The 12,991-nt window shown below is 43.8% G+C and overlaps 1 protein-coding gene across 1 annotated transcript; it reads left to right on the top strand.

Annotated features, from left to right (window-relative positions):
* The first annotated feature begins 6,990 nt into the window (after positions 1-6,990).
* Positions 6,991-10,549, top strand: LOC133929486 (nucleotide pyrophosphatase/phosphodiesterase-like). Its single transcript, XM_062376254.1, has 10 exons — positions 6,991-7,287; positions 7,471-7,562; positions 7,647-7,713; positions 7,812-7,931; positions 8,044-8,136; positions 8,626-8,761; positions 8,863-8,944; positions 9,073-9,205; positions 9,318-9,523; positions 9,628-10,549. Exons 1-10 carry the CDS (start codon positions 7,099-7,101, stop codon positions 10,367-10,369), a joined length of 1,860 nt encoding a protein of 619 aa, XP_062232238.1. The 5' UTR covers positions 6,991-7,098; the 3' UTR covers positions 10,370-10,549.
* Positions 10,550-12,991: the final 2,442 nt, after the last annotated feature.

The following is a 12,991-nucleotide window of genomic DNA, read 5'->3' as shown; positions in this document are numbered from 1 at the left end:
ATTGGGTTAAAAAAAAACTTTCAGCCTTCTGAATATGCTAAGATAAACGATAATCTCGAAAAGACGGTCATGCAATATAAGTCTTTGTTCTGTACCATGTTACTAGATAAATTTCCGAAAATGATCACGCGGCGAGCATGGTTAGCGATCATAGGAAATCATCATATAAAACTTGTACAGAGAGTACTCTCTGCTGACATAAATTGTAGGTTAATCATGGAATGTTGGTGACTTGGCAGTTTTGCACTATGCTATTTAGCATACGTGTGGGAGGGGGATATTTCCTTGCTTCTATGCTAAGTTTTCCGCAGCTTCTTCCTTTTGCTTAGACAGCTTGCAAGAAAGTATCCAACCCGCTGAAATGAGCGTATTCGACTCCTTTTTGCATCCGGAGAGTGATGTGAATGAGGCATAAAAATCATAGGTAAGTGTCGGTATAATAATATTAATTACAAATTAAAATTATGGAGATGTGGATGCGTAAACATAGTCCAACGAATATGTTAGTCGTGATGCTGTAGATACTCATATTTTAAATGTAGACGTGTATCCTCTAACTTTGCTTCCCAAAATCAATAAAACGCACAGTAATATGAGTATACATGAACAGTAGTCTACCATTATTTACTGTAGTAAAATACTGCTGTGATTCTACTGTTTTATAGAGGTACTGTAGCACGAAATCTAATAAAATGCTACAGTGATTCTACTGTTTATAGAGGTATCATAGTGATTCTACTGTTTATAAAGGTACTGTAGCACGCAATCAAGATCTAAGACCAACTCCAACGAAGTCTTCAAATTTGCGGATTTCAATGCTACGGTACTTTACGGTCTACTGTAAATTCAGATCCTCCATCCATTGCTACAGTGATGCGGATGTAGCAACCACAACACTGTAGAAAGTACTGTTCGCAGAGACTAACAGTGAGCCCAGTGGAAGGAAACACTATCGGGTGCTGTAGCAGTACTGTTCATATAGGGTGGTCGTGGGTCTCGAAAGAGAAAAAGAGTAGTAGAGGATAAGAAATAAAATAGGTGTTAGAGATGAAAAAATAAGGGGTACTGTAATAGTGATAGGTGATGCTGTAATAGTGTTTTTGAGATAAAAATTTAAGGTAGCTATTGGAGATAGCCTGACAGTTCAGAAATGCGAATGTCACAATATTATTTATCCTCTGACTTTGTAGATGATATAATTCCTTTAAATATTGTGTACGGTTACGTTAATTACAAACTAAAGTTAGAAATATGTGGATGTGTTGTAAGAATGCCATCGAATGAATACGTTAGGCACGATGCTATATTTAATTTTAGACAAAATTAAAAATTAAGAGGAGATTATACTCTAATTTCTCTTTTAATTCCTTTATGTATTTTTATTAGTAAAACGTATTTTATATCCGTAGCCAGTAAGATACGATGAGACTAGATAAATAGGATGGATAGCAAAAGTATAAATTATTTGTATTTTTGTATTTTATTAGATAAGATGGGTAGGGAAAAGAGCGAAACCCTCGTATTTTATAGTAGAAATTATGACAGTCTGGGCCGAACTGGGCCTGTCGGTCCAGAGTACCGTACGATAGTATCTGGGGCTGGTCGTGTCATCTAGATTCTTTTGAGGATGGGATGGGCTTTCGGACAGTTACGGCCCAATAGGCTTTCGGACAGTTACGGCCCAAGCTCTCTTATTTTCTTTCTAAGCTTTCTTTTGGAGTGGAATGGGCCGATCTGGTCCATCCACTAGACTAGTATGGCCCAAAATTTATCTCGTTGCTTAAGGCCATTGGGGCTGAGTGGGCCGTATAGAATGCTATTCCGCTGACCGTCGTCCGTTGGATGGAGTTATGACCGATTTTAAAATAGAACTAGCAAAAGTGGCACATTACTCGTTGCAATATCACGATAGTCTTTCATTAATTTTATTTTACGTGAACTTTTTATTTATTTATTTGATTTTATAATAATTTATTTTTTAAGACTATATATGATGTGGATTTTTTTATTCCAACCCTGATTTTAATTATTATTAATTTTATTTTATTTGAACTATTTATTTAGATATTTTGCTTCCCAAATCATATAGAAATCGAATTGCTAATCTTCTATAATTTTTAAATCCGAATTTAGCTATTTATTAATCTCATTTGATATTGACTTTTTTTAAATCTAAACCGTTAAATTATCATAACAATGAGTGATCTAGATTTTTTTTTTTTAATTAATGTGGTAATTTAGTGACATACGTGGTGACTCATTGTTGCATTTTTGTTTTCAAATATTAAGATAATAGATAGATTATTGCAAATTAATCGGACGAGAAGAGTAGAAGCTAGCAATTTGATTTGAAAAGAATACAAAGTTTACTGTATATAGTGATAAATTCGTTGCTTAGCGATTAGGTTAAGCATGAACACCTAATTCATGTGTCTAATCTGCAACACAAAGATCAGCAGCTGATTACTGCTACTGGGATCTAGATCTAGCGGGTGGTGCCACTGGGATCCAGACAAAGTGGGTGGTGCCAGTGCCACTGCAGGTACAGTACGCGCGCGCGCGAGTCGCGTGTTGTGATTCTGACTTCTCACGTACCCGAATATCGATCGTGCCTTGTCTGTTGACACGTGCAGGGCTCCCTCCCTGTCTGCCGCGCGGGGCTAAACCAACTCGGCCGTAGCGGAGCCTGAAGAAACCACGACAACTTGATTCACATCATTGGGACTGGAAGGGCAAAGGAATGGCCGCAACGTCCAGCGAAGCCCAGGCTCCGGCCGTCGCCCGGCGAGGGTGCTTGTGCAGGTTCAAGGGCTAATCTTGTCTCCGGCGAGGGTGCTTGTCATACTGTAGCTGTAGCCGCGTGCAGTGCACCGGCTTGTCTCGGTTTGGCGTCCAATACGTCGTCCTTCTTCTTTTTCCCTCAAAGACACACATGATGTGGGCATTAATTAAGTACGTGTTTGGTTGCAGAATTAGGTTGGATAGGACATAATTATTTATGTATTTTAATTAGATGATTTTTTTTTATTAGGATGGATGAGATAAACTATTTTTTTATTTAGTTGGTAGGATTATAGTGAATAGGATGAGCTAATTTTCTATTTAGTTGATAGGATTTGAGTGGATGTGATGAACTAAAAATAGGTTTTTTGAAGAATTTTAATTAAATATTGATCCATATTTTTTAATCAAACCAATTAAAATAAGTTGCTAGTGAGTTCTAGTTTACTTATAAAAATATTTACAATTTTTGAATCACTTTTGTACTCTAAATATAATCAAGATTTAAATAAAAACATGAACGACAGCCAACAAGGCAACATACGAGCGTGAGGGAATATGCTCCATCTAGTTGATTTCGCTCGGACCGTGCCATCCAACATATGAGGGAATATGCTCGATGCCTGTTAGCCCCCATTCACATGATCCATTGAACCAAACAGCTAAAAAAATAGATGGCTATCTTCTGGATGGATTTATCCGCTAACCAAACGCACGCTAAGCTTAGAGTGGAGAAGCTAGTATTTAACGCAGAAAGAAAGATAAAGAAAACGTAAATTGTGGTTGCAACTCGCGAAACATTACTCAATTTTGGTCAGTGTAGGTTTTGCTCGTGCACGCAAGGGCGGATCTAGCATATAATAAGTGAGGGCATGGCCCCACTCATTTATTGATTTAGTGGATTGTAGATCCTTTACTGTAACTATAAAAGCTCAATAGCTAGTAGTCCCATGCTCGATTTTGGACTGGGTCCGCCCTTGTGTGCACATGCTTATTTTTATCACTATAGGTAAGATTAGCATCCAGTCACGACCCCACAAGGAGCCTCTAAAGTTGTCACGGACCTTCCGATCGATCAATCACACCAATCACAAAATCACAGATCAATTCAAAAGATAGATAGTTCGTCAAAGCGGTGAAGCGTCGTCCGAGTTCTTCCTTTCAGTTCAGTTCGGTTCGAACATGAGTTTCAGCCTATTCTCCTCTTCGCACAAGCTCGTATTACTGTAGACATATGAACCTCAAGTAGAGATGTTCGAACTTCGGGAAATAAATCTCTTTCTCCTTAATTACTTGAGTTCATATTTATTCCAGTTGACTTTTGGATGATTTGCTCGTTCTACTTGATTGTGAGCTTGTGACTGTAGGAGAACCGTAGAAAAGTCTTTAGACATCATTTGGATCATGTGGTAACCATTAGAATCAATTAGACTTACTTCGGTGCACTTTAATTTCGAATTTGTGTTCTGTGCATTGATACTCCAGGTTGAGATCGAAACTTTTGGAACCTGGAAGTTCTGAATTGAACCTGAAAGTTTCATATTATGTTAATCTGTTGTAAAATTTTAATTTATAGAAATGTCTATTCACCCCCTCTAAACGACATCTCGACCTTTTAGCATCGAGGTCATCACACCCCCGAGCATTGCTCCCTAGTGGTTGTGTTGCTTACCATGGTTAAATTGCCCGAACTGCAACTCTAATGAGTGCACTACCAGCACAGATGCGGATGGCTCCACTGGTCGCTTCTCGATCTGCTCTACCTAATGCTTCAGCGTGTCCACCGCCTGATGGAGATCAACTACCCGAGCTTCTAGGCCACCCACTCTTCAAATGATTTCTACATGATCTCCACGTGTTCTTGCATCACGTGATTGGCAAGGTTATAAATTTGATTTGATGATTTTTGATATCACATAAGCTTAGTTGTGCTTGTCTATGTTTAAGACTAACCAAAGTTTGAGAGAAAAATGGAATTAGAGTATTTTGTCTCTGTGCTAGGAAAAATGCACTCACTAGATGGTCCGGTGTAAGAAAAGTTAATCTTGGCGAATGTCCCGGTGTTCAAATGGAGTCCACGCCAGAGCATTTCAATCCAAAGGCAAACATCGATGCGTTTACCAGATGATCCGGTGTTCAAGTGAATGTACACCAGACTATTTTTCAGGAGATGTGTTTCTTGATGCCAAAATGTAGTTGAATACTGAATGGTCTGGTGATGGACGTTTGTGTACACCAAAGGATTCACCGGAACATTTTCCTAGAGATGTGTTTCTTGGTGGCAAAATGAAGTTTAACATCGAATGGTCCGATGATGGGCATTTGTGTACACCAGAGGTGTCACTAGAGTTTTTTTCCCAGGAGATTGTCTCTGTGCTTAGTGAAAAAATTTCCATACGCTAGATGGTCTGGTGCTCAGAAGGAGTGTACACCGAATCATCCGGTGTTTACGTTTTCTACGTGATAGGTTTTTCAATAGAGAATTCTTGAGTTTGACTAATTGGAGATGGAATTGGAGAAACGTGTGTGATTGTCTCATGATGTGAAGGTGATATATACAACTTGGTGGTTGACGATAGAATGATCGAGGCTAAGTAAGGTGCTTATTGCCTGACGATCAAGGAGGCCGGGTTGAGTCAGTGGTGATTCGAGTTGTGCACATGGAGATAAAGATGGATGAAGACGAAGTGTTGACAAAGTCGAGCGAAAGGGATGTCTATGCAAGTGATAAGGCGGTCCGAGAAATTAGGAGCGAGAGAGACTTGTCGGCGATTAAGATTGCAAGATTGAGTACATGTGTCAACATCAAGAAGCTTGCTTAAGGTGTAAGCAAGTGGTGGTGAGTTATGCTTTGATAAACGTGAAAGATGTTTTTGCGATTTGGCCTAAAAACAGTGGAAAGGAGGAGTGCACGTGGCATCATCGTGAAGCTTGTATCGAGATGAAACTAAGTCATGTAGGTATTACGATCATTCGATGTACGGATAAAAAAGTTAGATGAAAATACCATCAGTGATAAGTAGGAGTGCATTGAAAGATAGGGTAAGAAAGTAACAAGAAAAATTAAAGGGTAAGGAAGCTCCCGATGCCTATAAATAGAGGAGAAGGGTCGCGAGCTTCTTGAGCTAGCTATTTGAGAGTGTGTGCTAGGGTTTTAAAAGTGATAGAGATGAGTGTTTATCCTTTGTATTATGTGAGAGTTTTGTATGAAAAATACTTTGTAATCCCCTAAAATTAGGGTGTTTCTCTGCAAGTAATAAAGTTTATGTTTATTTTTATATTTGTGTTTATCTTATTCTAGTTTTCCTCTCTTGATTCTCTTGCAAGTCTGCAAGTTTTTCGGTTTTTTGGTGATTTTTGTTTTTGTTGAAGAGCTGCAATTTTTCACCGGTTTGGAGTTGTTATTTTTGTCACTAGAGGAATAAGAATCATCTATGAGTTGGTTTTGAACTATCTCTCACCTCTAGATCCATCAACTTAGAGAATTTCTTCACCCGGTATCTAGATCTTTTTTATCTAAGTGTTTCTTTCTCAAGTTGTAAACTTTTGTGAGCGACGATACTTGGACTGGTTTTTAATGGAACCTAGCGTTCAGATCCATCAAGTGGAGCTAGAGTTTTCATGAAGATGTTTGATGTGGATTATGTCTCTCGTGCTTTAGCTTATGTGAGTTTGTTTTAAGTGCGTTGGGTGAAAATTTGGGATAGATTATTTAAGAAATTAGTAAAACTCCTATTCAACCCTTTTAAACGTTTTTCTCGGTCCTACATAATTAACCTGATGCTATTGCACTCGATCCTCGTTGTAGGCCTTGATGAACACGACAAATTATTCCTCCATTGTCTACGCCTTCTGCTGGTGGTGAGAGGATCTGATACCAGATGTCACGGACCTTCTGATCGATCAATCACACTAATCGCAAGATCATAGAGCAAATCGAGAGAGAGAGATAGTTCCCCACTGCCAGTGGGCCGCACACACTCACGCCAATTACCTTGCGCCAGCCTGGCCAAGCCTTCCGCGCGCGGCGCTCTGTCCCGCGCCAGCCGCACCAGCCATTGCCGCGTTGTTGTCGGACTGGACCAGTGCGTCACAAGAGCTGACAAGGAACGAAAGAAACGTTCCTGGCCACAAAAAGGGCCGCGTGCAACACGCGCGCGACTATTTTGCGCTGTCCTCTCCCTGCCTCCTGCCTCCTGCCTCCTGCCACTTGGATAAAAGGCCAGGCCATGGCGCCGTGCCTCCTCAAGCCGGCCGCCAGCACAGCTAGCTCCGAGTGGTAGCGCGAGAGAGCGCACGCGCGCGTGTTCTAATTCTATGGGGAGGAGAGGCGCGGCGGTTGCTCTGCTGGTGCTGGTCGCGGCGGCGGCCACGCTGCCGGAGGCGGCGAGCGCGTCGCCGGCGGAAGGATTGCAGCCGCTGTCCAAGATCGCCATCCACAAGGCCACGGTCGAACTGCAGCCGTCGGCATACGTGCAGGCGACGCCATTGTTGCTCGGCGAGCAGGTGCAGTAATAACCGGCCGGCACTCGTTAATTTGACTAAGCTTGGGGTGTAAACCATTTAGTCTAGTAGAGATCTATATCATCTCCGCTGGTTTGACATTGGGAGTAGAAATGAGTGTTGACCTGAGATATATGCATGTGTTAGACTGTTGACCTGCTTCTCGCAATTTTGAGCCTCTGACAGGGAGAAGACACTGAATGGGTGACCGTGAAGTACGGCCGGACAAACCCGTCCGTCGACGACTGGATTGCCGTTTTCTCTCCAGCTGATTTCAAGTAAAGCTTCATCGATGGACTGTTCTTTTTCGTTTCTCAGACATTTCGACCGCACAGATTAAGATCTTGGTCATCCTGTGGCAGCTCGGGCGTGTGTCCTAACCCTTCGAGGTATCCCGGAGAACCGCTGCTCTGCACGGCACCTATCAAGGTTAACTCGCCAACACGACATTAATCTTAATCCATTCGTGTTTGCACTTGCTTAAGCATTATCAAGCTGACATAATCTGAGTTGTCGCATGCATGCAGTATCAATACGCCAACTACTCGGCGAACTACATCTACTGGGGCAAGGGAACGATCAGGTTCCAACTCATCAACCAGCGGCAGGACTTCTCCTTCGCCCTCTTCACCGGCGGCCTCGCGAATGTACGTGAGCTCCAGCACCCTGCATCTGCTACATGCATGCTTATGGAAACCATGGAGGGAGCTCCAGCTCCAGCTTGATTAATTGTTACGCCGTTGCATTGCATCCATGCAGCCTAAGCTGATCTCGGTGTCGGAGCCCATCTCGTTCAACAACCCCAAGGCGCCGGTGTTCCCGCGGCTCGCGCAGGGCAAGTCCCACGATGAGGTGAGGTGACCCAAACGAGAAGAGCACTTGGTATCCGGCACTTACCCTGTTTGGATAGCTTATTTTTTAGTTTTTTTCCCAAAAAAGCTAAACATTATCTAAACGGCTGTTTCTCTCTCTTAACTTCTAGTGTTTTTTTTTTGGACAGGCTGAGAAAGCGATTATGGATGAAATAAACTAAAAAGCTGAGAAACAGATTCTAACTAGTTTTTTTAGCTTTTGAGTGTGCTAAAAAGCTAAACAATTATTATAAAAAACATCAACTAAAATTCAACAGTTATAACCACTTCCTCAACCAACCAGAAACTTCGAAACCACAGTCTATGTAAACAAGCTCTTAATTGTGGTGTCAACGAGTATATACTAGTTGCAGCCCCAACCTATGGGCACTAATTAAAGAGGATGGCCGCTATTCATGGCATCCTTATGTGAAGTCAAAGGATTTGGATTCATCTGGATCTGATGGAAATGGGCTGCATTTCCCGGCAGATGACCGTGACATGGACAAGCGGCTACGACATCAGCGAGGCGTACCCGTTCGTGGAGTGGGGCATGGTCGTCGCCGGCGCCAAGCCCACGCGCACGGCCGCCGGGACTCTCACGTTCAACCGCGGCAGCATGTGCGGTATGGTCCATGGATCCCGTCCATTTTCCGCGCAAGGTTGTTGGACTACGTACAGCAACGCGATGGCAGACATTTACTGATCGATCATGTGGTTGTTCCAGGTGAGCCGGCACGCACGATTGGGTGGAGAGACCCCGGTTTCATCCACACGGCGTTCATGAGGGACCTGTGGCCCAACAAAGAGTAAAGACTAGGCTGCTGCATGCTTGTTCATTGCCATGCTAGTTGTTTGTTGCTGGAAATGTCAGCTTTTCAGGTTCAGATATATAGATGTAACAAGAGTGCTCTACTCTGTTGGAATTGTGATTCAGGTACTACTACAAGATTGGACACGAGCTCCAGGATGGGTCCGTCGTATGGGGCAAGCCCTACTCGTTCCGTGCTCCACCGTTCCCAGGGCAGAACTCGCTGCAGCGCATCATCGTCTTCGGTGACATGGGAAAGGCTAGTTCCTGTACATGAATGAATGTTCAGTGCTAATTCTAATTGTGCCAAGGAAAACCGAAAGAGATTATCTCGTGTGAAATAAATAAATAAATCAATCAATCCTTCTCAGGCTGAGAGGGACGGATCCAACGAATTCGCCAACTACCAGCCGGGATCGCTCAACACGACCGATAGGTTGGTCGAGGATCTGGGCAACTACGACATCGTTTTCCACATCGGCGACCTGCCCTACGCCAACGGCTACATTTCCCAGTGGGATCAGTTCACGGCCCAGGTCGCGGACATCACCGCAAAGAAGCCCTACATGATCGCCAGGTACTATACCTGCAGCCATGCAGAAGCAGTGGCCATCTGCCACGATCGGCATTTCTGATTTCTGCAACTTGATCTTGTAATGTAAAGCAATATCATGCATGCAGCGGCAACCATGAGAGGGACTGGCCCAACACCGGCGGGTTCTTCGACGTCAAGGACTCCGGCGGCGAGTGCGGCGTGCCGGCCGAGACCTACTACTACTACCCGGCGGAGAACAGGGCCAACTTCTGGTACAAGGTGGACTACGGCATGTTCCGGTTCTGCATCGCGGATTCTGAGCACGACTGGCGGGAGGGCACGGCGCAGTACAAGTTCATTGAGCACTGCCTGTCGACGGTGGACCGGAAGCACCAGCCGTGGCTCATCTTCGCGGCGCACCGCGTGCTCGGCTACTCGTCCAACTCGTGGTACGCCATGGAGGGCTCTTTCGAGGAGCCAGAGGGCCGCGAGAGCCTCCAGAAGCTGTGGCAGAAGTACCGCGTCGACATCGCCTTCTTCGGCCACGTCCACAACTACGAGCGGACCTGTCCGCTCTACCAGAGCCAGTGCGTGACCAAGGAGAGGAGCCACTACTCCGGGACGATGAACGGCACCATCTTCGTTGTGGCCGGAGGCGGCGGCAGCCACCTGTCGGACTACACGACGGCGATCCCCACCTGGAGCATCTTCCGCGACCGTGACTTCGGGTTCGTCAAGCTCACGGCGTTCAACCACTCGTCGCTGATGTTCGAGTACAAGAAGAGCAGCAACGGCAAGGTCTACGACTCCTTCACCATCGACAGGGACTACCGCGACGTGCTCAGCTGCGTGCACGACAGCTGCTTCCCGACCACGCTGGCCACCTAATTAATTAGTAGGATGCGATGCCGGCATGGAGCAGTTGCGGAACTTGTGTTTGGTCAAGTGCGGTCACGAGTGAGCAATCGGCTGTGTCCTTGTGCAATAAAATTGCTCACCTACGCACTTAGTTGTTCCAGCATTTTTCATGCATTGCGCAATAAAATTGCTCAGCTTCTGCTCAAGAAATCTTCAGCGGTCTACTCACCGTCAGATGGTCTAAATCCACAACCTCACCCATCACGCTTCGTCCCCAACCTTTCACTGAGAAGGCCATGGGAAATCAGGGCTGGTCTTCTTAGTGAAAGCTGGGGACGATTGCATGTCAAATCAGAGCATTAAGGCCAACTTACAAGCGTTTAGAAGCTCCACAAACAACAAGTGACCATTTGTTGGTCGGTGGTGTATCACCAGCACTCAATAGAAGCTGATTTGGCCCTAAGATGGCCTGATCCAGGGTTGTTTTATCGAATCTTTTCTTGGAACCGATAAAGAGGCCTCTAGAACAGAGTAGAGGAAGCAGGAGGAGGAACACATGACTTCATTTCTTTGTACGCTCCTTTGAATAGCTTTCGTTCGTAGTGGAATGGGCCGTTCTAATACGGTTAAATAATTTGTATTTGTTTAATATACATGACGACCGAATTCAATGGAGCTGCTAGCCTGCTAATGATAATGGTCTGAGTTTAAACGACCGCCTACAGGTCTAGACAGCAGATACGTTTTGGTTTTGCAGAGTGTGCATGGGAGACGTGTAGTTTTGTTTCCGACTGCGGACCATGGTTCGTATGTTTGCCGTGAAAACAGTAGATGAAAATTGCAAATCTAGCTCGTCACCTTCGAGCACTAGTAATGTCACGCCCCAAACAAGGCCTAGATGCGCGATAGCTACCACATAGTTACAAGAATTAACTTGTAATTGTGTAAGGCTAAACCTAAACAGAGACTAGAAGCGAATCACAACTATTTATCTTCTTTATTTATATTTTCAAAACATTCTACACATCAGTGAAATACATATATTTAAACCAAAGTAGATTGTAACTCCTGGCCATTCTCCTTCCCACCTAAATTAGTCCATCTTTTACATACTGCAAAAATGTGGGTAAAAGCAAATGTGGGTATTGTCGAGAGTTTTTCTCTGATAATATGTCTTTAAGAATAACAGGGTTGTCTTCATGATTCAGGAATCGAACAAGAAACGAGATACACGCGATGTATACATATTTGGACCTTCAATTAGAGTAATACCCTACGTCCTGTATAGTCGATGATGTATCTGTATTCACTTAAGTACAAGCAAGATGTCTAGATCTATTATAAAAAGTAGATAGGATCTAAACTAGACTAACAAGGAAGTCGTCGAGTATCTCCTATGATCCTAGTGCTTACATCGAGTTGCAGATGAGTTATCCTCCTCCGAAAAAAAAGAGAGTCTCCCTCGGGGGTCTAGATTCCCGCCTTATATATATGGGTCTTGTACCACCTCCTGTCTCGCCGTAGTTGATAAAAAATCCTTTATCTTGTCTACCAAGAAAGATTAGATAAATCCGAATAGGATACTAGTTATTCTCGAGTTGGATAAACAATAGAGACTTTCTTAGTATACATCTACTAGATTTCTAGGAGTATCAGATACCGTAGATCCGATTCCATAATATTTATAGTTTTTAAACATGCATACGATATACCTTATCTGTATATGGTATACTATTTATGCGTATATACCTACAGTTAGATATTTAACAGTAGCCCCCTAACTCTGCTCAGGAGGAAGTGTTTCTGCAATTTCCCACTTGAGTACCACCAAATCTAAGCTTGGTCGAGTAAGGTGATTCAGACTTGCAGTCGAGAGAATCGAGTAAGAATAGATCATATTCCGAGTATCAAGTGAAAACATAATTGGGTCGAGCGCCCTGTTGTTGACCACACTCGAAGCTCAAGAAATGACTAAATGTTCCATTATTCGACACCCGATTTCGAGTAGAGTTAAAAAAGAAGCCTTTCAAAATTTGAACCAATGGGTATATGTGCATTTAATGCCTTGCAGAAGTTGGACAGGCGTGCAGAGATTTGCACGATATCGCAACTCCGCCTTTCACGCCGATTGAGGCGTGACAGAGACGGGAGTAGTTAATGAAAGATAATAAATTTTGGGCTATTTACCCATACTAGCCGGAACTGTAGCGGTCATTCCTTGTCCTCATCGCCAGCCTTTTGGCATAAGCCTCCATCTTTCTTCCCCCATACGTTCACCGCCGCCAAGAAATCATGGGTTCTGATTCTCCTTTGAAGATCCCCCACTCTCTCCTTATTGGAGGAGGAGTCCGACGTGAAGTCCATCGATGCCTCGTCCAAGCAGTTTGACGAGACAGAGCTCCTGACTAAGACATGGTCAGCCCCAGAGCTCCTGACTAAGACTTGGTCAGCCTCCCTGATGCAAGAATCAAGGTTGAAGGAGCTCAAGGCTGAAGGAATAGTGCCCCTTCGCGATCTGGTTGAATGAAGGCCTACATCCGGTGAGGAGTTCCCAACCTACAAAATTGATCATGAATTCATAGTTTTTGAATCGTTTTTCCGTTGTGGGTTCAACGTCCCTCCTTCTAAGTTTTTCTTGAACGTACTTGATTG

Source organism: Phragmites australis, chromosome 9 (genome assembly GCF_958298935.1).
Source record: "Phragmites australis chromosome 9, lpPhrAust1.1, whole genome shotgun sequence".
Classification (NCBI taxonomy): Eukaryota; Viridiplantae; Streptophyta; class Magnoliopsida; order Poales; family Poaceae; genus Phragmites; species Phragmites australis.
The sequence above is the reverse complement of the archived record's forward strand: the minus strand, read 5'-3'. Positions and strand labels throughout refer to the sequence as shown.